General features: G+C 41.4%; 1 protein-coding gene across 3 annotated transcripts; it reads right to left on the reverse strand.

Annotated features, from left to right (window-relative positions):
• Positions 1-119: 119 nt before the first annotated feature.
• Positions 120-20,334, reverse strand: ptk2bb (protein tyrosine kinase 2 beta, b). 3 transcript variants are annotated; one of them, XM_080021362.1, is made up of 32 exons: positions 20,233-20,334; positions 16,930-17,040; positions 14,655-14,896; positions 13,912-14,090; positions 13,726-13,813; positions 13,312-13,391; positions 13,009-13,071; positions 12,496-12,550; positions 12,210-12,350; positions 11,976-12,050; positions 11,666-11,767; positions 10,546-10,663; positions 10,372-10,411; positions 10,114-10,148; positions 9,903-9,947; positions 9,703-9,797; positions 9,124-9,205; positions 8,903-9,003; positions 8,542-8,657; positions 6,178-6,278; positions 5,472-5,561; positions 5,117-5,321; positions 4,316-4,418; positions 4,177-4,236; positions 3,974-4,096; positions 3,033-3,185; positions 2,778-2,813; positions 2,616-2,640; positions 2,453-2,487; positions 2,218-2,352; positions 1,982-2,062; positions 120-1,262 (listed from the first exon to the last, which is right to left on the reverse strand). In XM_080021362.1, the coding sequence occupies exons 3-32, from the start codon at positions 14,856-14,858 to the stop codon at positions 1,041-1,043; spliced, it is 2,988 nt and encodes a 995-aa protein (XP_079877488.1). In that variant the 5' UTR covers positions 14,859-14,896; positions 16,930-17,040; positions 20,233-20,334; the 3' UTR covers positions 120-1,040. The 3 variants fall into 3 exon arrangements, with proteins under 3 accessions (XP_079877488.1, XP_079877489.1, XP_079877487.1); XM_080021363.1 differs by lacking the exon at positions 16,930-17,040 and having other exon boundaries at positions 20,233-20,330; XM_080021361.1 differs by lacking the exon at positions 20,233-20,334 and having other exon boundaries at positions 16,930-17,048.
• Positions 20,335-26,640: the final 6,306 nt, after the last annotated feature.

Here is a 26,640-nt window from a genome sequence, read left to right on the forward strand (position 1 = left end):
TCCATAATGTTTTCTCCTTTATGTTTCTGGTACGTAACTTTGTAAAGGAAAGGTTGTTGTCTTTTTCCAGTTTTCATGCATGCCATAGACTAGACTTGCTTTTTGAACGCCACAATGTGGTGTCGTAGGAATTAAAAATGTTGATCATGATTGTTGACTGAAATATGCCCACAGTGTGAATGGAAAGTATGATTTATATGAAAAAATATGTTTCAGAATGTCGGCTGTTTCTCTGAATTTGTTGTTCTAATTCTACTTCCTGCAGCATTTCCATCAGGATTTCTTCAAATTGGTTGTTACTTATTTACCAGTGATGTGAGGAGACTTGCCTCGTAACTATTCTGAATGTAGATTAGACAAAACACCAGGATTTTAAATACACAGAATGGAAATAGTAGCATATGCATAACATAACATTATTCTTTTTTATTTCATTTTCAGTTGGTCATCCAGTTTTAGTCTTTCCTGTCAAATGTTGATACAGACCTAGAAAATATGTTCTTTTGTTATATGCACAGAGAATTATTTTTATAATGCCATTGTATTTATGACTTTTTCGTTTGTATGATTTATGTCCTTTTTTAGCAGGGAGCTTTAGTCTAAATTATAAAATATAATCTATGAAAATGTATTAAAATAGGGCATTTTGATTCATTTATTTTCAGCATCAGCTCAATTAAAAAAAATTAAGAAAAAAAATATATATCGTTTTTGCTTGTTTTCCTTGTTTTTCTTGACTTAAACGCACATGTTTGTATTAGCTAAGTTTCTTTCTTCATATTTACAATAGAGGACATATTTTCTAACTCTGAGCTGTCAAAACCTATGAATAGGGTTTAATAATTAAAAATATTTTTCACATAACAGCAGTGAGAAAGAAACAGACGTGAACCGCAAAACGTTCCATTTACATGCTTTAGGAAGCCATTAACAGATCAACAGGTAAAACTAGTCCTTGATGTCGTGTGACAAATCGTTCTTTTTGTGTCACACAGGAAAACAAAAACCTATTTTTGTCCCCCAGACAGCCGGCAATTGGACTAGGAGTCCATCGGTTTGGGCTTGGCCAGGTTGGCTCGCACCCGGGCCTGGTCCACGGCGTCCAGCATATTCTTCCCGTCCATGGCCAGCGTGTGCGCCGCCGCCAGCATCTGCATCTTGCACTCCTCCTTCAGCGAGGTGATGGCATTCTGCTGCGCCAAACGCATCTTGCTGATGAGGTCCGCCATGTCGTTGTTCAGCAGCTTCTGGGTGCCCTCAATCTGAGCGGTGACATTTCAGTGATAATTACAGGTTTATTTTGACTCAGACCTCATCTCTGGCAAAACTCTAATCTGTTGGTTCGGTATTCAATCGCTTCAGTACTCGAAAAAAACCTCACTAAAACACAGAGAACATGTATTTTTTTTAAGTCTACCATGCTCATTCTGAAATGCTGCTGTACATTTCTCTAAATAGATACTGCAATGAGAAATAATTTGAGACATGACTGTGGCATTAGTTCCGCTGCACACTTGCCAACTACGTATTTTTTTCCGGATCAGTATTCATGCAGCGAGCGGGAAATGTCTCCAGATTGTAGACTCAGATTGGAAAGCTTGCAGGTCATGATAACGTGAGATCGACTGCACACTTGACTAAAGCATTTTATGAGATTTTCCTGTCACACAATCATTAAAAATGTGCACTCCATAGAGCTGTCGACTGTTTAAATTATCTGTTTCCCATGTTAATGTGTCTCTCATAAAAAAGCTTCTGATAAACAAAATATAGTACTTATTTTGAAGCTTTATAGAACAAATCAACTGATATGAAAGCACGAAAGGCACCAAAGAGATTCCATTTCTATCTCTGTCAGAAAATGACTTACTGTATTTTCAATGATATGATGATATGATAACACATAGAGCAATAAGCAAATGACGAAATAGGAGAAAGAAAGAAGGGAAAAGAGGAAACAAAGTGTTTTATTTCCCAGTACCTCCGTCCGGACAGACTCGTGTATGCTCGGCAGTATTTCATCCACGTTGTGAATCAGGCCTCGTAAGGTCATCCCTACAGACTGTAGGTCAATGAAACAGTTTTACAGTGAGAATTTAAACATACATAGATGCCTAAAGGTCGCCTTGGATTCCTCTAGATCTATCCAATTGCACAGATAACCACGCAACAAACATTTTTCTTCATGTTCCGTTTATAAAATAGGTCTGAGAGTACCTTTACTATAGCGATGTACTTGTCCGGCTGCAGCGTGGTGATGTCATTCTTCAGTTGCACGACCACTTCCACCAGGTTCATGACAGACTGGTACACCTTGTCGTCAGAGCGGTCCAGCTCTGCGGTGGGTGCCGGCTGGAAGGAGGGCACCGTTGAAATGTGTGATAAGGGGGAAAAGTCATCGAATCTCATACCGACATCCACCCAAAATACCTAAATACATTGATTTTATTACCTGTGCTGTGAGACGTGGGGGCTTATCTGGTGGCCCTTTAGTGGCAAGGAGTCAAAAGGAGGCGGAGAGATTCAGACCCAAACCCAAAAAAAGAGAGAATATAGTGAGGCATTCAAATTAATTGGAGGCATCTTAAATCACATAATTTTCCTTGAACACTCACCATGCTCCATGTCGGACACCAGGGACTAAATAAAAAACAAAAGAAAGATAAATGTTATAGAGGAGAGACAATACTGCTATACTAGTATAATAGTAGTAGTGCTATAGTGATAGTATACTGTCTATTGATCTCTTTCTTGTTGACTATCTAGCAGACACGTACCACTGGGCTGGTGTGGTCCTCAGGTCCCATGGGGTCCTGCAAAAGAACAGCCAGGTTCATTTTATAGAATATGGATATGGGCCCTTGCTTTGGAACTATCAGCGGTATGTTCAATTCGACACGAGCAGGGCATCGGGAGGCGGCAAGCGAGCTGACGCGGCTAAACGATGCCCGGTTTCGCCTCGATTCCAGAGCACGGGGACAGAGAGAGAGAGACAGGGTGTTGACAATGGGTAACGACGCTCTGTTTCCCACCAGGAGTCTCTCTTCCTTCTCCAGCCACTTTTCATCCTCCCTCATCTGTTGCTTCTGCCGGCGCATGGTGTCCTGCATGCGCCCGCGTTCCATCTGCCACAGCCGCTGGGCGTCCTCCTTGCTGTTGGCCTCCACCCTGGGGAACTCGCCCTCCTGGGGAAGAGGTACGGGAATATAATCGCGAGGGGCGATGATGTGTTGTATACCCATACACAGAGATCTAGATCAGGGGTTCCCTTTTTTTTTTTCCTCCTAAAGAGCGAGAGCCCACCCTTGATCAAACCTAATACAATCCCTGATCCCCCCATTTAAAAGACACAATACAGTATGTTTTTATCATGCATGTATTCATTAGCGGTCAGCTGTCATTTTGGTCTGACTTGATTCTATTTCCACGGTAGAGAGGGTATGGATTTTAGGGCATATAATACAGTATAACATATAGCCATGAATTTTGTTACAATTCATATTAAAACAAACACTTTAATAGTCAAACTGTGATTTTTGAGCGACAATTTGACAACTGGGAAACCTAACCCTCAATTTGTCCAAGGCCAAGGTGCATCTCTGTCTGGCACCTCAATCTTACAATCAATAGGACAATACAAGTCATCTAGACCAGGGAGTTCCCAACCTTTTTTTCCTCAGAGATCCCCTAAATCAAACCTGATTCAAGGATTTCCACTTGTATTTATTAGCTAATAAAACCTTGCAATCCCTTCAAGACATATCTCATCTCAGTGTTTTTAAGGCATATTATTCTTATTGACTATTAGGAAACATATGCCTCAAATCGTCCAAGGCCTTGTGACCTTGTTGCGATCACTGGTGGCCACTGTGGGGGTCGGGCACCTCAGGTTGGGAATCACTGATATAGACAAAACAGTACCAGAGACTATATCTGTCTATAGAAACACACCATTGTTGTTTTTCTTTCTTACCCCCATGCTGCGGCGCCGTGGGGACATCCTCGGCAGTGGCAAGGTGTTCATGGAGTCGACGGGAGACATATATTCACCCGGACTGGCCAGGTCCGGCGAGCTGGCGCACAAAGCCTCATTTAGCTGTGAAGAAACATACGCACCATTAAAAAGAGGATCCACCTCCTCTAAAAACGAGAGGCACTTATGGAAAAGCGACAGACCTGAATGTGCAGACCGATGCTCAGCGTGTTCCCAAACCGCCCTGGTTTCATCCTCGAAGGCTGGTGGAAAGTCGACAAGACAACATTAAAAATTGGGTAAAATGTGTGAACAAGACGTTATGTCCTAAGAGCTTCGTACCTTGGGGGGAGGCTCACTGAACTTGGGTTCAAAGAACTTGATGGAGCGCGCTCTGTCCCGCTGCCGCTCCACCTCCTGCTCCTTCTCCATCTTATGCACATCACTGGAGAGCATTGAACCATATTGTGTATTAATATAATTATATGAGCATATTAAAAGCAGAAGCTGATCTTTCAATTTCTCTAAAATCTAGCAAATCCTGTCTGAAAGGGAATTGAACTAAGAACTCAGTTTACACAGTCCATGAAAAAATATTCAATATTTTCTGTATATACACAGGATAAATATATGGATCCAGGAAAGAATTGTATTAGTATTTACTAATATGAGTAATATGGTAATATTATAAGTTAATGTTTTCAGTGAAAGTACATGAAATTCTTAAAAATAAGGATATCTTCAGCTTATTTATTTTTAGGTTAATTTTTATTACTAATGCTTATTGATATTTATTTTAGGTGTATTGTAGAGTGCCAAATTTTCCTTGTTTGTTTACTTTTCATTTTTAGATTTAAAGCTTATTGCAAATTATTCTTGTTTATCTGAGGATTATTTATCTTTTTATTGTGTTTTATTGTATATTGCAAAATGTGTCTATTTTTTTGGTTGATTTCAGGTTTATTGTATATGGCCAATCCTTCTCTATTTATCCATTTCTATACCTATCCATCCATCTTGTATCTGTCAATCCATCCACCTCTCCATCTATCTAATATCGATCAATTTATCTGTCTATCAATCTATCTGTACATCCATCCATCCACCCATCTATCCATCCATCCATCCATCCATGAAGCATACCTAATCTTGATCACCAGCTCGGTGAAGGTGGGTCTCTCTTGGGGGTCGTAGGACCAGCAGCGGGTCATCAGGGAGTAGAGGGCTGGGGGACACTGCTCAGGCTTGGGCAGCCTGATACCCTGCTCCAGCTGGTTGATCACATCCCTGTTCTCCAGCCAGAAGAACGGCTGCTGCCCACGGCTCATGATCTCCCACATACACACCGCTAAACACGCGCGCACACACACACACCCACACACACACACACACACACACACACACACACACACACACACACACCGATTTAGACACAAGGATTCATTATTTACAAATGATAAAAAAATGCCCAGATATCAGTTCTACATAACAAACTCACCAAACATCCAGACGTCACTGGCTGTGGTGAAACGCCTGAAGTTGATTGATTCAGGAGCCATCCACTTGATTGGCAGTCGAGTAACAGATGCTGTGGTACAAGGCAATTGTTGACATTATCATTACATATTTTTCCACCATTAACTTTCATTCTATTAATTCTGTAAATAGTGATGATGAGGATGATGATGATGATGATGATGATGATGGTGATGATGATGATGATAATATTTCCAATAATAACATTTTTGTATAGCATACACAACATACATCTATAAAAGGCAATCAAATAATAGGTGTAAGTAATTAATAATAATGACACTATTAATAATAATAGAAGAAGAAGAAGAAGAAGAAGAGGAAAAAGAAGAAGAAGAAGAAGAAGAAGAAGAAGACGGAAAAGAAAACGAGCAAAATTTTATGCAAATAACTAAGAAAAACTAAGAATAATAAATAAGATAATAAGACAAAAAAGATCCAAAGTTAAAACAGTAATGAGACTAACTAAGAATTTTCCAAGTGCCAAAAATGTAAATCTCATGAATAAATGAAAAGAAAAATCGACATTTGCTGTTATGATCACCTACTTAAGGCATTTATGTGATCATTTTCAAGCAATGTACATTATTTACACTGCAAGCAGCATATTACAATACACTAAAACAAGTAAACCGTAAGTTAACAATAAAGTAACGTTACACCCTCACCTTTGTAGTATTCTTCATCCTCGATGTATCTGGACAAACCAAAATCTCCCAGTTTGACACAGTCTGGGCTGGCCACCAGCACATTCCGCACCGCAATGTCTCTGTCATGGTACATGAGTAAATGAGTACAAAGGAAAATTATGTCCGTATCCACAATTACTGAATCAATAGTCTACCTAGATTATAGATAGAACAATATAACACAAAAGTTTTTTAAAAATGTGTAGGTTTGCAAATTAATATTTGATGAATTATACTTTTAAAATTTAAAATTTGAAAATAATAAATAATAAATATCATTATATATAATAGGATCTATTTAGTAGTTGATCTTTAAAATTATGTATTTTTAGTCATAGGAGAAAGCTGGAGAAAAAACTCCAGCAAAACAACATCAGGGATGTGTGGAGTGGCATGAGAACCATCACTGGGTTCCAGAAGACTGGTGGCATGGGGTTGGAGGGCCGTGCGGACCGGGGCCAATGAACTGAACCTATTTTTCAATAGGTTTGATACTGTGGCCCATCCCCCACAAGTCTCTGCTGCTGGCTGCTCAACAACTACTGCCACTTTATCTCCCCCTACTCCTCCTCCTTACAGACCCCTTGTCTGCTCCTCACCGCCTCAATTCACACCCACCTACTCCACCCCTCCCCCTGCTCTACATCATGTCCCCCACAACCTGAAGACTCCACCCCTCCCCCAACTGTCACCTCTACAGTGTCCTCCACGCCTGACCTGGTAGACAGCTGACGAGACTCCACTCCAGTAAAGCTGCAGGCCCTGACGGTGTATTTCCCAGGGTGCTTAAAGCCTGTGCCCCCCAGCTGTGTGGAGTACTCAGCCAAGTCTTCAGCCTGAGCCTGCACCTCCAGAGGGTCCCTGTGCTGTGGAAGACGTCCTGCCTCGTTCCTGTGCCGAAGACGCCGCGTCCCAGCGGCCCACAGGACTACAGACCGGTGGCTCTGACGTCCCACATCATGAAGACCTTCGAGAGGCTCGTCCTGGAGCAGCTAAGGCCTATGGTCAGGCCTTTCACTTATCCACTGCAGTTCACCTAGCAGCCCCGCCTGGGAGTTGAGGACAGCCTCATCTACCTGCTGAACAGGGCCTACACTCATCTGGACAATCCGGCGAGCACTGTGAGAGTCATGTTCTTTGATTTCTCCAGTGCTTTCAACACCATCCGTCCTGTTCTACTGGGTGAGAAGATGGCTGCGATGCGATGCATGTCCTGGATTGTTGATTACCTGACGTGCAGACCACAGTATGTACGCCTACAGAACTGTGTGTCGGACAGGGTAGTCAGCAACACTGGGGCCCCACAGGAGACTGTCCTCTCTCCCTTCCTCTTCACCCTCTTCACCTCAGACTTCAACTATTGCACTGAGTCCTGCCACCTTCAGAAGTTTTCTGATGACTCAGCAATAGTTGGTTGTATTAAAAAGAGTGATGAGAGTGAATACAGGACTGTTGGGGCAACTTTGTCACCTGGAGTGAGCTGAACCATCTGCGGCTCAATGTGACTAAGACAAATGAGCTCATAGTGGATCTGAGGAGGGCAAAAACATCCGTGACCCCTGTTTCCATCCAGGGGGTCCCTGTGGACACTGTGGAGGAGTACAAGTAAATGGGGGTGTACTTCAATAACAAGTTGGACTGGACCAGAAACACCGAGGCAGTCTACAAAAAGGGCCAAAGCCGACTCTATTTCCTACGGAGGCTGAGGTCCTTTAACATCTGCCGGACGATGCTGAGGATGTTCTATGAGTCTGTTGTGGCCAGTACGATCTTCTTCGCTGTCACATGCTGGGGCAGTGGGCTGAGGGTCGCAGACAACAACAGACTAAACAAACTAATCAGGAGGGCCGGTGATGTCGTGGGAGAGGAGCTGGACACCCTGACGACTGTGGCAGAGAGGAGGATGCTGTCCAGGCTTCAGTCCATCTTGGACAATGTCTCACACCCTCTCTACGACACATTGGCCCAGCAGAGGAGCACCTTCAGCAGAAGACTCCTCTTACCCAGATGCACCACGGTGCGGCACAGGAAATCATTCCTGCCTGTGGTCATCAATCTCTACAACGCCTCCCTCAGAGAGTCAGACACCCCCTCTCTGTAATCTGACCTCAAAACACGGATATCCACTTCTGCACTTTCTTCTTCTTGCACATTTTTAACTGTACATTTTACCTTTGCCATGTGTATATAGATATGTTTATATATTTTTTTATATATAAATATGTTTCTTAATAATTATTATATGTTGTATGTAAATATGTTGTATGTAGATTGGAGTTGTAACGAAAGTAATTTCCCCCTGGGATTATTAAAGTATTTCTGATTCTGATTCTGATTTTTCACCTGTGCACCATGTTGACCCCCTCCAGGTAGACCAGCGCTTTGCAGATCTGCAGACTGAACAGCACCAGAGTGATGTTGCTCAACTCGTGCTGTTTCTCTGTTAAATAGTTCCCAAGCTGAAAAAAGAAAGAAAGGAAGAAAGAAAGAAAGAAAGAACGAAAGAAAGAAAGAAACGTCTCATTGAAGCATATTCTGTCAGATAATACACATTGGTTATACTTTTCATTTTCAAAAATAATTTGGTTAAAACATTTTAGAAAAGTCATCTTTTTTTTTTTTTTTTTTTTCCCGTAATTATCGTTATTCAGGATCTAAAAGAGCTAAAAGACAAAGAAAAGGACGAGTCAGAGTTGTTAATAACCTCTCCAAACTGATAGAGCTCCATGACGATCCACACCGGGTCCTCCTCGATGATTCCTATCAACTTGACGATGTGAGGGTGCTCCAGGTTTTTCATAATCACTGAGGAAATACGATTTCAATACATTTCAATTAAATTTTCATGGTTAGTATTGTTCGATGAGGAATACTTGTACGATTTATATGAATTTCTTTAAATTACATGGCTAAATAGTCTTATACCTGCTTCACTCATGAACTTCTCCATGACATCTGGTGAACAGTCTTTGCAGGTTTTCACCGCCACACTGGTCCTGTTTGCATTCTGAGACGCAACAAAAAAAAATGTTACTGCCGTGTCCCTGGTGTGGGGGTCGTTTGGTTTAAGCAGTTTCTCTATAATAAATTGGTGTGTTTGCAACATCTCTGCCTGTGTCCCTGTTCAGCTGGCACTGTGGAAGATCCGACTGCCACACTCCATCCGTGTGGCGTTCTCAGGGCCCTCGGACAGAGACACAGGCAGAGATGTTGCAAACACGCCAGTTTATTGTAGAGGGTGGGCAAGATGTAACAAGCCGGGAGCAGATGGACACATGTCAGACAGAGGCTCTCCCTGTGAGTGTGTGGGGATGGGTGACTTACCTGTTGCTCGGTGATTCCTCTGACAAGCAACAGGAATACAGACACCCTAATCAAGGGGCTGCTTAAACCACACCTTCCCCACACCACAGTGTCCTTAATTTAAATATAGTCTCTATTATACATATTAATTTAGAGATTATCAATAGCATTTTTGTTAATGCAGTACCACCATAGACTTACCTGTTTGTAGACGCCTTCGTACACCTCCCCAAAGAATCCCGCGCCAAGAATCCGCCCGAGAACGATGTCGCCTCGGTCGATCCCGTATTTCACCGCTAAAAAGTCAAGCAAGATAAATTCAAAACAAAATATAATCTGTGAAAATCAGGTGCGGTTTTCTTTTCATACATTGTTTAAGGAAGATGAGGTACAGTACTTACCCGACTTAGGCCTCTCATCCAGAATCTCGCAGTAAATATCTGACCCTGAATATGCATGAAATATGTAGTTATGGCATAAATGTATTTCTCAGAATTACACTTGCCAAGAAATTGTTCAATATATTGTTATTTTTTGATAAGATAATAAAATAAGTTTTGGTTGTGGGACATAAAAAATACAGATTATATCAATAGACAAACAGAAACTCACCCATACTGTATCTGAAAGAGGTCGTCTCCACCCTGCTGTGGAAAAAAGACAGAATATGATGGAAATATGAGTCATAAATCTGACAAGTTATTGATTCTCAGAGCACGGATAGAATGTACAATAAAATAACCCCTGTCATCAATACATCTCTTTAAAGCTTTTGTTTTCAAATCCATAGTACAACCACATTAAATGAGAGCGAGAGCTTGGATTCTCAGGGCAGAAAGAAAATATGTTAAAAAGTAAAAACACACTTACTCTGTTGGGATCTCAGGTAGGGAACTTTGTTGATTCACATCTAACGGTTTAAGGACATTTCAAATCAAATCTTTAATTTAAAGAAATGTAGTGGGTCTCAAAGGTCTTAAAATGATACAGTGAATAAGATGGAAAGTGCTTCTAACTTCCCCCAATTGTCCCCTGAGGTCACACCTTTATTTGGATGGGAGATGCACGACTCGTCCGTTCCTTTCTCCATCCGGCAGTAACCGTCCATCAGGTCAGCCATGTTTTCTGCCATGGCAAGTGTGGCTGTATTGATGGACAGAGACTTTCAGAGAAAAAAATGAATATAGAAATGATATTATTTGCAAGAGGAGCTTAACATTACTGAAAATAGTAATAATTCGAGCCCAATAATGACTGAAAATCATTCGCTGAGGAATGATTGTGATTCTTAAATTTTTCAGTCAAAATCAGTGCTTCCCAACCTTTGCTCTGCCCCAGCACACATTTTACAGTTAAATAATTCCACAACACACTACTATCTCGTTAACGACAAAACAATATACAGTGGAACCTCGACTTACGACTGCATCTTCTTACGACTAATCCAAGATACGAGTCGCGATAGTCGTGAAAATTTGTATCGACTTGTGACCGACTGCTCCAAGATACGACCGTGGAAATTTGCAGCTGGCGCGTTGGCGGCCAGTCTGCAGTCAGTCAGCAGTCAGTCAGCGGGCATGTTGTGTGCACACATGGTGTGTGCACGTAGTTCATGGCTTATCGATATTTTTTTCATATTTACTGTATTTGTGCTGTGTATTTTGTTTATTTTCAACCTTCATGATTTCATAATTTATATGGGAAAAATTGCTTTGACATACGACTGTTTTAACATACGACCGTTCTTATAGAACGAATTACAGTCGTAAGTCGAGGTACCACTGTATTGATATTGTGGCTACAATTGAACATTATTTATTTATATTAACTGTAGCGTGCACTAGTGTAACGCGGAACAGTGGTTAAAAAACAATGGTCTTAATTGATTACAAAATATTATTATTATTATCATTATCACTATTATTTATATTATTATTATTATTATTATTATTATTATTATCATCACTATTTTTAATATTATTATTACTATTATAATTATTATTATTGCTATTATTATTATTATTACTATTATTTTTATATTATTATTACGCATTTTGCATTATGCAATACAAAATGAATCGCCCTTAGTATATAAGCAATTTTGAGATTCTAAAAAAGTACGCATAACCTTGTGCTAGGAGGAAAGTGCTGTTTTGAGACTTACTTGTTTTGCCCCCTCTATGTCAAGATTTATGAGACCCTTTCCATCGGTCTGAGTTAAGCATTTTATCCTCTTGATCTGTTTGAAGTCTGCTAGAAACACAGGCTATGGAGGAAGGTAATAAAGGCAATGTTTAATTGAGACATGCAGCGACAATATAAATCATTGACTATATCTATATCTATATATAGATCTTATCTCTTTCTTTATATAATGTGTTGCTTCTTTGTAACATTATGAATTACTTTTGAGCACAGGAAAGGAAAAAATAAATATGAATGTGAATTTTCCTCAGACAAATAAACTCCCTCACCGCTGCGTCCTTCTGTGTGCGTTGGCGAATCCCCCGGGCGCCGATGACCAGCTCCACTGCCAGGCTCCAGCCTTGCTGTGGACAAGCAGCACAGAGGCATTTTGGTTGTAATCATACACAACACTAAAACACTGAAGATATGACGTTTTATTTATTTATTTATTTTCAATCATAGTAGACATCCGATTTTGAGAGTCCAGGGGGAAGACTCCTGCTAAATACTACATGACTCACCACCAGCTCACAGGGGAAAACCTCCTCGTCGCAGTTGACAAACTCCTTCAGAGTCACGAAAAACTTGACCATGCACTCTTCTTCTTTGAGCGTGGCGTACTGCTGGAACGTCTGCTGGATCAATTTCCGCAGCTGTTTCGGCTGAAACACAGGCGTTGAAATATGACTTTGTTGTTTTTTTTTTAAATCTTCAACCACTATTGTGATGCGGTGATATTGGAACAAAAATCCGAAGAGATGCATGGTAAATATGTGAGATTGTCGGGTCTCGGGTTGCTAAGTGTACCTTCATGCTGTCGATCAACTTCTGTGGAAAGAACAGATTCAGGCCCACTTCCTTCCTTCCATTGTCAAGGGGGAAATTGATCCAAAATTAGTTCACATACATCAGCTTATTGTTTATTTATCAGGTTGTTTTTTAGCTCTCAGAGAGTTAAATGTAATAATTTTAAGACCTTATTATGACATATTGCAACGGAATTTAAGAATGATTTTTTTTCACCTCTTCAGACCTTTATCACCTCTCTCTACTGCAGCTAAGTACAGTATGAAGGTAATTGCTATATATTTGATACAGGGCAGAGGCAAGTATTGAGAAGAATTAAAGGGGGATATCTGTGGATAAATAAAATCTGATAAAATGTTTATGTTGAAATTAAGACCTTATAAATTCAAATTGGAAGACTATTGAATTACTTTTCAGGCCTAATATTTGTAAAAACTAAATTTAAGACATTTTCTTAATGAATTTAAGACTTTTTAAGGACCTGCAGCAAAATTAAAATGAAAACACACTTACTCTAGCAGTTCAAAGTTAGACTTCTTTTCAAGGCCTTTTGCATTCATATCTTTGTAGAACCTCCTGTCAAAGGAATGCGAGCAAACATGGTATATTTGTATTTCTACCAGAAAGGCCATTATTAACTGATCAATCATTACATTGCTTTGCCAGGAATCTGGGTGTTAGAAAACCACTACAACAAGGTAATCATTGCACACATGATATTTTCACTTTTTTTTAACCAGCATGGCCTTTGGTGCTTTTTTTTGACCTGAAACGTTGTGTAATAAAAAGCATCCAGAGTGGAATGCACTGACTCACCTGATCTCCAAGCAGCCGAGCTGCAGCGCCATCCCATCGCTGACTCTACTGGCATGATACTGCATGTACTCGCTGCGGACCTGTCCAAAAAGCAGGGTTAGTGAAATTCAAGCACTTTCCAAAGTTCATTGCGAAACTTTTACTATGATTTAACTGCTTTCATATGATGCATCTGGCCTTTTGTCTTTTTTTGTGAACTGATTGCTCACAAAAAGCCATTTAATTGAAATACAAAAATATATATTCACTCTCATCATTTACCTATAATGATAAATAATACAATTATAATAAAATCAATTATATTGATTTGAAAGCATATTTGTTCCAGTGAAAATCTAAAAAGCAAAACGAATCATTGACAAACATTACACAGTATTAAAGCATCATATAAAGCTACATATTGTGGCTCGGTACCTGTTGGTAAAAATAGAGCAACGTTGTTCTGTCTTTCCTGAATTTGTCCAGAAAATTCACAGGGATGTATCTGACACGCAGGTCATACCTGTAATGTACGTAGAATTGTTTCATTTTTTTCATTTTCAGATCAAATGTATTTGATTACGCATGGTTAATGAATAATGAATGTGTGTGGTGCAGTACCTCCACTCAGCCTCCACATGGTGGCTCTCGTAGCGCTTCTCCACCTCACTGACCGTCAGGTCCAGGTGGAGCCAGTGAAGAACCTCCGACTTCAGGTGCTTGAGCCTCAGGCCGTAGCAGCCATTGTGTTGGATGTTTGGTCCCAATCGACCGCTGACCAGGATGGACTGGATGATGGCCTGGGATAAGGATTAAAAAGATAGCATTTCAATGTTTATAACCAATGAATATTGATAAACTCATTATTGTTCATTGATTATTGGTCCAGACACAAAATTTTCAAAGGGGTTTGCTATGCTGGCAACCATACTGTTGGTTACCAAGGCTTGTAGAATGGTTGCCGAATCATTTTATAGTTGTATTGACTGATATTGAGACTATATGACTCTAATGAATATTTTATATATGTTTTATAAGTTTCTCAAATCTGGTTGCCCAGGGCAACTGGGCAACTGTTATTGTTGTGCATTGTGCTTGAATCACTGAAACAAAAAGTGAAAATAAATAAACACTGATTGCATTTTCTTGTTCTTTACAATAAAACTGGGAACAAAACAGAGCCACTGTGCTTGGCTGCCATAAGACAGAAATATCAACCGTTTTTGAAATCTTCAAAATAACAACAAACGGACACAAATAATTGGGCTCAGGTCAAGGATTAGCAACATTCAGCTTAGTATTCCGATTTAATTCTGTTAAATATTATAGTCTAAAGAATCCTACATTTATAATGAAGTCCTTACCCTGATTTGCCAGGAGCTGTCGCATTTGACCAGTTTGAAGTTCTTGCCCAAGGTGTTGTTGGTGGAGAAGCAGACCTTGAGGATCTTGATGGGCCCTCCGTCCCCACTGAAGGCCGTTTCGGGACTGGGCTGGGGTCCATTGGAGCCTGGACTGGGAATTTTCCAGGACAGCGTTCCAGTGTCGCCGGACATCTCCTCGTACATTCTCAAGGTGGAGTCGACGCTGTCATACCCATGTCACCCTTCAGTGCACACAGTTGAATTCATCAGAATGGGCCTGCAGTGTGTTGCGAAGAACCCAACGTGGGGTTCCAGGACCCCACGTTGGGTCCAGCAAGAGGTTCCAAGCCAAATAATTAATATAAACTTCACTTTTATTTAATTAACAAGGCGTTATGACCTATAGAGAATGTACAATAATGACTGAATAATGACTGTAGAAATGGAATGGAATATTGGAATACAACATTAAATTACGTCATTGAGTACACTTTTTGTCCAGAGTGACATATCTACATTTTTGTAGTAAGAAGTAAGATAGACAACTGTAAATCACAGTCACATCCATCTACATCTTCTCTAGGTATAAGCAGCAATAGATTGGGGTCCCAGAGACTCAATCTTAGCAAATAAGATTTAGTGGCCATATGTGTATACATTGCAAGTAAACGATAATTATCCTAAACCATGTTTTTGTTTGTCTCCTTCTCTGGATTAATCACTGATATAAATACTTTAACTCACTGAAGGCTTTTGCTGACTAGACTACCAATGGTTTCCAAGACCTCTGATGCTTCCCAGCAACAGCGCTGACCACACTGCTTTGCAGTCGGCACAGGGTGTATTTTAGATTAACGAGGTATTGAACTGGTGATACGCTGTGGATGAGTGCCGCGATTCCATGTGATGTGGCCCTGACTCACTTAATTGAGCGCAGGGATCGTATCCCTTCCAACCAGAGATTCAAGTTGGGGCCTGCATGCCTCATAATGTAAAACCGTTGTAGTGTAGACTTGTACATACTGTACTCTCATCTGTATTTAAGGTGGCGTAACTGGTATTTAGGGCTAGATATCGAGGTGTTGTCAGATTTTGTTCGTCATAATATTGTGATATTTTCTTAACTAATATTTGAACCTCATAGATCTTTCGAGCAGGCCAGTGCCTCTACCTGCTTGGTAATAATGTCCATATTTTGTGTAAATATCTCATGAAAGTAACAGTCAACACCAAAATATTGTGAAATAATTGATATGTTAAATTATTCCTCAAAAAGATTGGGATGTTTGATCGTATTTGATTGTCAATATGACATAGCGCTACCTGAGTCAAATTTGACATATTATGAAATACTGAAATATCATAGGGTATCACAAGATAACTTTTGGCTTTATTTGCCTTACTGTCTAAAGGGGAAATGAAGACCTGTCTGTATTTACAGTATTTTCTAGGTTTTAATAAAAAAAAAAAACCAGTTAACAAGCCTCCAGCTCTATAAACACCAACTATTTCCTGCGAAAGTACTAAGAGAACAGACCCTAATCCCTGTTCTTTGCATTAAAGAGCACCAAAATGGGGCTTAAACTAGCATTAACGCTCGACTGAAGATTTTCAAGATGTAGCGCTCTGAGTGAAGCCAAGTCTTCGGGTTGGATTAACACTTGGCGTTCTTTGGTTGTTTTGCTGAGGTTACGATAGACTAGCGCTGGAAAATCACACGCAGCTAAACACAGCAAAAGCAAAAACGCTATTGTCTCGAATGGGAGCACGGATTCAAGCGGTTGTCGCGATCACAACGTGGAACACGGCGTCTGGAGAGGGAACGCTGTCGACGGAAGGACGAGCTGCCGAGCTTTCGGGCGGTTGCACAACCTCCCATTAGCGCCGCACGCGAGGCTCTTTCGCAAAACACGTGAAGTCAGGCTGAGATCGTCGTGTTTGTTCTGGCCTTCTCCAGGCTTCCCCCGGCTTTAACGCCTCCTGGCAAATATGTCTCAAGGACGGGAGTTCAACGGACAAAACGGCGGTTGGTGAAAGCAATAAAAGCGCACGGTACACACACAGCTCCGGCTGTACACCTGCAGGTCGACGCCTTAATATCCTCTGGATGTATCAACCCCTTAGTACGTGTCATTCAATAACCACAAAAAAAACCCCACACACTCTTGACATTTTGTGTTTGCACACTCCGTCCATCACAAAATAAGGGCCAGGTTGACCAAGTAAACACAAGGTTCCACAGCTGAACAAGAACGCCTTCGTACAATTTACCCACCTTATGGTATCGTCCATCGGTGAGTTATTGTTTGTCTGTCATAACGGGCTCTATATGAGTGGTGTGTCCATAAAGTCAGCTCTGAAGGTTGCAGTCGGCGAGGGCGCTGAGCTGCGTTGTTGTTGGAGAGCACACTGTTATGTTAGCCCGGGGCCGTGAATTCCTCAATATGGCTCTGTGTGTGAATAGGTGTGTGTGTGTGTGTGTGTGTGTGTGTGTGTGTGTGTGTGTGTGTGTGCGCGCGCGTGTGTGTGTGTGTGTGTGCACGCATGTGTGTGTGTGTGTGTGTGTGTGTGTGTAGATAAAAAGACTGAGAGAGAGAGCGAGAGAGAGAGAGAGAGAGAGAGAGAGAGAGAGGCACCTTGCACCACCACCCTCTCGTGTGAAGTACTACTGTATATCAGTGTATGTGCAGTGATATACACTGCTAATGAGCAGTGTATGTATATCATCATATTATGATGATGGAAGAGGTTTGGGAGGGAAAGGGTTAAAATCAGGGGTGATGGTAAAACCAGCACAAAGTTTTGAATTACAATATGGCCATGTGGTGAATGGAAAAACAATGTGAGTGAGGATGGTGAAAGCAAAACGCCACAGTGTGGTATAAATACATTGTCTTGTTTTTTTTAAATATATATATATATATATATATATACTTTAATGTGTCATCTTTCAATGTGACAGTGTTTGTTCATCATGGTCCTTAAAGCTGTAGGCCTTTCATTATTTGGACATTTAACACATAAATCATGTGATATAAAGATAGATTCCTTCAATGTTGTACACATTTCTGGGCCAAAAGATTATCCATTTATCACATATTCCTAAAAAGCAAAAGTCCAAACAAGATGTCATGGAGAATAAAGTGAATTTTGTGAATTTCTCTCAACAGGGTTGCTTTTGTGAGTTGGGGCGTTTGGATAAAGTGGAAAGATTATCTCTGAACTATGAAAACCTCTGGGATTTTTTTCAGGAGGGGGGGGGGTTATCAGGAATGCTCTTTTCATATTTTATATGAAAAAATAAGTCGAAAAAAAAGAGTGCGTGCAGCCTTCCGTTTCCTTTAGATAACACGAGTGTGAGATGTGATCTCTGTGTCGTGTTGGTCTCTGACAGGCAAACACCAAAACCGCCACAAACAACGAGGAACAACGGCCTATAGATAGTGGAGGACGAGAAGTAAAGAGGAAACCAGAAAAAAACACCTTTACAGTACTACTACAGTAGATTGAATGAATTTAGATTGTCAGGGTTGTAATTCACCTGGTATTTAATTTAGATAATAAATAGGCATATAACCACAGTATATTAGGAGTACAGAATAAAACACATGTGTTAGTTTGCTAAAAAGCTGACAGGGATTAAAAGCAGGTCTCTTTTCAGCGCTGTTTCGTCTTTCACGTCCAATGAATGCCGTACTTCCCTCGCTGTGGTCGCCTCTCAACCACACCATCGTGCCGACACTTGAGTTGTTATGGCAACAACTGTTCCAGAGGGAGATTTTTATCGCATGATGGGGTAAGTATTTCGACAGCCATCAGAAAGGCCAAGTGAAAGTTTTAAAATAGAACAAAAAAAAAAAAAAAACACTTTCGTGCATTGACAATTAGTTGAATCGAATCAAATCGAATTCACCGAAAACCACCGCATCCCCCTGAAATCCTGTTTTTATTAAGTAAATCGCCCACAGCGATCCTGTCTGTGAACAAAGTGGTTTTAAAGGGAGGAATCTGGGGAGGCCGAAACTGAGTGACGACAATTATCTGTCACCTCCAGGTTAAATAAAAGGAGAGTCAGAGTAAGAAGGTTTTGCAGAATGGCTCGGAACGCCGCTGGGTTTTAAAACTCCAGTTTATGGAGCGTAATACAGCATGCCCGGAAGCGGCCTGGAAGCAAAGAAAATATTCCCGTAGAATTGCATTCGTTGCTCAGTCAAAACATCATGGAGTTTATCTGTAAAAGCAAAATCTATATTAGTGCCGGGGGGGCGGGCGGGGGGGGGGGGGGGGGGTTCGGAAATAATTTGAAACTATGAGTTTGGCTACGTTCTCCCTAAATAAGCACAAATTCAGCAGATTCCCAGTGATGGGAGGGTGATGGCAGAGGGCTGTTCATGTCCACAGTCAAGTGTTGGTCAATAACTGCAGATGATTTTTGGCAGATCTCTGGTTTGTTTAGCGCTATAGATAATGACCAAATGCTTTTGTACACAGAATGGCCTGATGCGGTCCAACCAAGCTTTCGCACTTAGATATTTGATCATATCCAATATAAATGAGATTTCTGCATTGCCAGTCAAAGCAACAAAGTGTGCGATGGTGTCTAATATCTATTCAAATAAAGATTTTATCATTATTTGAAATGTAAAGTCAGTTCAGTGTGATCCCAATAGTATAATAATATATTAATATCATTGTATTAAAATATTAGTCATATTAATTAATACCTTAATATTATTTTATCATATATTAATATAATACATTCATAACATTGAACGGAGTAAATGTCATGTCAGTCTCCGATTTATTGTTACACTGTTCTCCCCGCCTAATGTTAATAGACAGAAAAACAGATTATGGATATGTATCGATATATCTATAGAATATAGATATCTCAATACTACTCTAGTTGTATAACTCTTGTTTGTAATCATTAAAAACAATAACAAACACTTCACACATAACGCGTGTTCCCTTCGCTGTTCGGATAAAGAACTGTGCAACTGCCATAAACCTTTGGAGGAAAAACAAGTAGATATGTCTCTCGCCGGACTGTTTCTACATAGATTAACTAGGGCGGAGCCATTATTTGGGTCTGTTATTATCCCCCTCTCCGGTGACAGCCATGTGTGGGGAGCAGTCTGCAGCAGGGGTCTGGGCCCTGGAATGTAGGCCAAACTATTTCAACGCGTGTACAGACTTGCCTTCATGGGCGGGAGAAGGCTTCCACTCCACTCAGCACACGGCGTCAGTGGAGGCTCAGCCGCTTTGTACCGCGGTTGGGGATTGGATTTTAGACTTTATGTCGGTATTCACAGTGAACTGCAGCTCCGGGGTCAAAATGCGTTCACACTTTGCCACCAGGCCTGCACTACTCCGAAAGGACACGAACGCACTGAAACCAATCAACTGTGGGCTCCAACACTGCATCTACAGCTAAATGCATGGGCGGTATATGATGTATAACCACAAAATAACTGGTTTTAAGAGGCAATCACGGTCATTCCCATCGGTGTTATAATAACATTTCCAATCCCTACCAGTGTGTATAAATAAGACATAACATATATTGAGCTCTCACCTGATTTGAAGTTGATATAGTCTTTTAAAAAAGGGGTTGAGAAGCGGTATTATTCCTGGCGGAGAGTAGAGGTCTGAGAGTCGCACCACACTCTGTTGGTCGAGGGACTGGACAGGTATTTACCAAACCACACCCACACCCTCACCTCTGCACTGCGCTGGGGCTGGAAGATTAGACGTGCACTTCCTTGTTATCAGCGACACGCTCAACACGGCGAGTTTAAAAATACATAGTACAAGTAAAGTACTTTTTATTCTCTTTATTCCTTAATACGCTTAACACTCTTTATTCCTTACTGATTACCAGTGAAAAAAGAACTGGTGTCATTTAAGTCCACAGTTTGAGGCTGAAATTGTATCCAACTTTATATTTATATTTATTTATTTATTTATTTTAATTTTAATATTCGTGATTTGGTTTTGATATGTTGTATGTAGTGTATGTTTCATTTTATTTTATTGAGTTTAGTGTACGTTGTCTGGTTTATTTTGTGGCAGTGGTTATGTAATTACACGCATCCAACACCAGGGGGCGCTGTATGATTATGAAAACCTTAAAAGGCTATAATGAATTCACCCGATTTCAACTGAATGAAACAAATAATAAAATAAAGAAAAGCTCGTCCAGCTTTGAATTACCCCCAAATGCCTTGATAGGAAACAATTACCAAGACGTGTAAGAAGAAAAGTAAATAAATACCATGAGAGCCCAAAGTTAAAGATAAAGGAATCAATGCAATGGAATTGCCCTTCTCCTCTTGGCGCCAGCCGCCTCTACCTTTCTACCAGTGCCAGGGGGTTTGGAATGGGCAGTGTAGACAGTGACAGCTGCAGGGGAGTTCAGGTCTGGGACAGCAGTGGGCAGGACCGAGCTCCACCCAAAACACCATCCAACACCACCACATCATCCACATCCCTGCAGGGCCAAGGGCAGAATGTACAACAGGTGCCCACTGTCACAAAAAGGACACAACAAGGTCACTGTCATAGCATTCCTAAGTAAATGTACTTATGGTTCGAGATTATAATAATTATAATAATTATAATAACAATAATTATAATAATAATAATAATAATAATAATAATAATAATAATAATAATAATAATAATAAAAATATTGTTATTATTATTATTATTAGTAGTAGTAGTAGCAGTAGTAGTAGTAGTAGTATTACATTAGTATTATAATTATAATTATTATAATTATTATTATAATTATTGTTGTTGTTGTTATTACTATCATTACTGTTGTTGCTTGTGAATTTTGCCTATTACTTTACTTATTTCGATTGCATTGTTTTTTTGTTTTTCATACAATTTCCTGCTTTACATTTTGATTTGTTGACACAACATTTTACTGATTAATTTTCTAATGTATATTCTTAGTTTTACTGTGTATTGTAATTTGAACATTTTTTTTAATCTTCTATTTGTTAGACCTTACTGTGAATGCTATCTATCTATCTATCTATCTATCTATCTATCTATCTATCTATCTATCTATCTATCTATCTATCTATCTATCTATCTATCTATCTATCTATCTATCTATCTATCTATCTATCTATCTAGTTTACATTATTATGTATTATTTAATGTTAACCATATTTGTCTGATACAACAAATGTTACAAATGACCATGTTTTCATTTGGAATTGAACTCTGACTTGAGGTGTGGTGGCTCGAAATGGAGTTTCATCAATCCCTAATATGTCCCTAAATTCCGAGCCTGGGCAGAGAGGTGTCTCTCTGACAGTCATGACATTTAAAAAGCTGTCTGACATGAGACACAAACATCACTGACGCTGTCGCTCTTTGTATTGAATGTCACTCTGTCAACATCGGTATACAATATTATGGCTTGAACGAGAAACACTTTGGCAATGTTAAACCTAATATGTCGTGGGGGTAACCTCTTTCACATTATTGTGTGTGTGTGTGTGTGTGTGTGTGTGTGTGTGTGTGTGTGTGTGTGTGTGTGTGTGTGTGTGTGTGTGTGTCGAGCTGAGTAGTGCAGTTTTCGAGTGTCCACTTGGGGGCCTGAAACACAAAATTTGCATGAGTGAACCTAGAGTTCCATCACATGACCTTCCATGAAACAAAGCACCCCACCATTCTTAAAATGTAATTTTCTGTAATTTTTCCCAATGTGTTAATTATTTATTTTGTTTAGAACTTTTTACGATGTGGCATAATGGAAAACTCTCTTCTAGATCAGAGCCGGCCTACACAGTCCTTATGGGTAGAATAATTTGGGGCCTGCAGTTATTTTTAGCCATGGCTCTTATGTGGGATAAAGTGTTGCTACAGCACTTTGGACGGCTCCCACTTCCATGCAGGCAGCCCCACCCCTAATGACCGCAGTCCACACCCTGCGAGTCCTGGCGAAATCTCCCAGGGGTCAAATGGTGGATGTGGAATGCTTTCATCCCTGCCTACTGCCTTCTACCTCATTAAGGAACTCTTTGCCCCCATTTCAAAGTGTCTAAAATATTTATCTTTCCCTCGATGGCTATTAAGTCCACATTCCTGTGGCCGATGACCCCTGTTTTTCCAGGATCCTGCCTCGGCCTCTGTTGACCATCCATGACATCACTTTTACGTTGAATGGGTTTTTGATGACCACTTTGTCTTTCCGTGTTTGTTCACGCTCTGACTTGGGGAATGGACACCTGCTAGACAACGAGAGACATAGAGAGAGAGAGAGAGAGAGACAGAGAGAGAGAGAGAGAGAGAGAGAGAGGATAGGAGGCCTGGGCACTGGAGCAGAAACAGGGGATTTTCATCTGTGGGGAGCAGGTGTGTGTTATTAAGGGGATAGTCGTTTTATGATCCTCTAAACAAGGGTGTGTGTGTGTGTGTGTGTGTGTGTATGTGTGTGTGTGTGTGTGTGTGTGTGTGTGTTTGTGTGTGTGTGTGCGTGCGTGCGTGCGTGCGTGTGTGTGTGTGTGTGTGTGTGAGTGTGCACCCTATTGGTATGTGGCCGTCTCGAGGAAGGTGCTCATTTAAACCCCATCCAAACTCAGCGGGTGCCGGTGGCATTTACCACGGTGTGAAGTGGCCAGGGCGGGGCGGAGGCTATCATTTCAACAGAGGTGCGAAGCCATAAGGGCCTCGAATTATGGCTCGGAAAACACTCCCAACGCAGAAAAGATATTCCACGCATTTTAAAAGCATTTTAAATAGGGGGTCCAATTGTTTGAAGTAAAGTGTAATTAAGCCCCTTGAAAGGAGGGGTAAAGGTCACATCGATGCTCAAAAAGTGTCCCGTCGTAAAATCAGCGGGTGATTAATGACAGGTTAGGCTAGTGGGTATGCAGAGATGCGAGATGCACCTGATAAAGAACAAAAAAAGGGTGTTTGCCTTTTCACACCGCCCTGTGAACCCTGTGGGAATGGGGTGATAATAGGATTGTCAAAGTTGTTTTTGGTTTTATTTTTATCAAGTCAGTAGTGAAAAGAGTCACATAACAAAAAGATCCTTAAAATCTTCTATTTATTTATTGTTGATTACAAAAAGAATTACAAACAGTCACATTTATACTGAATTAATTCAATACAGACACCACATTGTTGACATATCGATGAGTACTAATACCTACCTTTTACATACCAGTCATTGCAGTGAAACCTAAAAAAGCAAAATATGAGGCGACGTCCCTCAATTCTTTAACTGGAAACCATACATTTCTTACCGTAAGATTGAAATACTGGCACAAAATATATGGATATGAAACAAAGTGGTTCCCGCAGGGTCTTGGAGCACCTGGTTGACGTATGAGACCCCTTGAAGGCCTCTGAATCTATTTGTCTATTAAACCAAATGGTTCAAAGACTATACTCATATGTGAATTGATGGAATGATTACAGATTATATTGTGAAATGCAGGATATTGATATAATGATATAATTTGAGAGGAGAGGAGAGGCGGAGATATTTACGCGTCATGCTTCTCCACGGTCACTACATTGGTGGGAATGCGTGGGATGTAAACGCAGCTCTAGTGTTTCTGCGACGCTGGGACACGCTCACATGGCATCGATGGCACGGCCGGCATGCTGCCGTGGATTTTAGTAGCATCAGCTGCTAAGGGCATAAGCCAGAGTAATAACAAGCTGAGCAAGGTCAGGCATGACAGCGCTGAATGCACAGGCATAGTGACGAGGGGGGGAAAGTTGCATGGAATTACGTGTGTGTGTATGTGTGTGTGTGTGTGTGTGTGTGTGTATGCGTCCACCACCACCTTAAAAGTGAAATGAGAGAAAATAATTTGAGACGCTGCTTAAAGTCATACAGATATAAGAAGACATTGAAAACATTTTAATAATAAATACAGTATATATATTTTATTTTATTATTTATATCTATGAAGAAACTGAAGTTCTAAAACAGATTGCTCAATGCTTTATGTACTTAACTTATACCCCGGGGGTTTCCATCGTGGTTGTGTCACATTGGTCTAACGGAGGCTGAGTTGTTTGGGTGAAATGCCTCTTCCCAGCCCTTCACAAGGTTTCTTGGGATTTTTTTTAAATCAAACATTTTCACATTTATTTCATTATTTTTCATTCTGTTTGTATTTCTGTAGCCAAGACTAAAAAGTTCTACCTTTTTTTTTTTTAAATATGTTTTTTTCCATTCCACATTTTCCAATGTGTTTATATTTTATTGCCACTTATTTGTGAAGCACTTTGTAACAGTGTGTTTGAAAAAAGTGTTATACTGTGTATAAATATATTTTCGTACTTACTTGTTGGCTTACATAGCCTCTCGGTGGGATAACGAGGTATATACTGCAAATAAACCTCACCAGACAAGATTGGGTGAAATAAGAGCATGTTTTCCAAAACATGTATTTTTTTTTAAAACAGAAAGGCATATTCATTTATCCAAATTTGACAAAGAAATGTGGCACGCACTGCTTGCGTCGCTGAGAGGAACTTAATTCCCAAGCGATATCCACTGCATGGTCAGTGACGCTGCTTGGGTGCAGTTTGCATGAAAGAAAGAGACCAACCTGTGGACTCCCTCGTTTGGTCCGTGCTAGAATAATTCTGTCGCACACAGACACACGCACACACACACGCACGCACGCACGCACGCACACACACACACACACACACACACACACACACACGCACAAACAAACCGGCTGCATAAAACCACAAAGGGAGCGGATGGGGGAGGGGCGGGAGGATGATGTCACCTCTGTAGCTCAGACGGCTAAGCCGGGGCTTGAGATAATGGTGACATTTCAGTGTAGGTGATGTCATTCTTCCAACCCCCACCCAACCCCTCCGTTTTGTTGTCCTCTCCCTCCCTCATCCTCCCGTGCATCCACACTGGGGCCAGCGCCCCCGCCCCATGGCGAGTGCAGGTGGCTGCTGGCCGGCCTCTTTGAGAGCGAGGGAATTAGCTTTTGAATAGTCGGAGAGGGAGAGAGAGTGAAAGAGGGTGAGGGTGTGTGTGTGCAGGCGCTGGAACCCAGCGTCCCATCCCCGCTGCGCCGCGAGCTGCGATGCGTCGCGGCTGTCACAGTGCACGGGTGTGACGTGCCCGACAGAGAGAGAGAGAGAGAGAGAGAGAGAGAACAGGCAGAATGCAATAGAAGGTTTTGTTCGTCCACTTTGTTTGGGTGGGTGTGTGTGTGTGTGTGTGTGTGTGTGTGTGGCCGCTCAGTCCACTAACGCTAATGCGACCAACGAGGGTGCCAAAGACCGTGCACGAGGGTGTGTTTGCGTCCCGCCCCTCCCCATCCCCTCCCCTCCCTCGCCCCCCCCCCCCCCCCCCCCCCCCGACATGCATGTGAACCCACAGTGGGATCCGTGCCCGCCGTCCCCCTCTCCGCCCGCTGAGACCAATCAGGCGTCGAGCCTCGTTGGCAGCCGAGGCGCTCGCCCTCAGGATCTGCTCGTTTCACGTTTCCCTGATGTCACTCCATCCCTCTCCCGCCTTGCCTTTTAGGAAATAAATGTGTCTGTTGTTCCCTTTTCTATTCCTCGCCGCGCTGTGGATTTCGGCGCTGCACAACCAACGTGCTGATATCGCCAGCAATGACAAACTGGCACCGCGCGTCTTGGTGTACACAGTACGTTACCAAAACAAACATCCTTCCCAAAAGTTGAACGCGGGCGTTTGCGGGATTTGCATTTCACGGAGATTTGCTTGAGCCCCACCTCATCACAACTGGGTGGATTGCCACGGATACCGGCGCCGCCGAGCGCCCGAGGTTTGTTGTACCTCCGCTCGCACCGCTGAGCTCCGGGCTTCTCGGCGGCGATATTTTTATCCCGGAGAGCTGCACTTTCACTCCGCTACGCCGCCTTTCTTCCCCGCCGAGAGGACTCAAAGCAGCGTGTGAGAGCTGTAAACAAGTTCCCACCCCCCACCCACACTGACGCACTGACT

Source organism: Zeus faber (assembly GCF_960531495.2).
Source record: "Zeus faber genome assembly, chromosome: 2".
Lineage (NCBI taxonomy): Eukaryota > Metazoa > Chordata > Actinopteri > Zeiformes > Zeidae > Zeus > Zeus faber.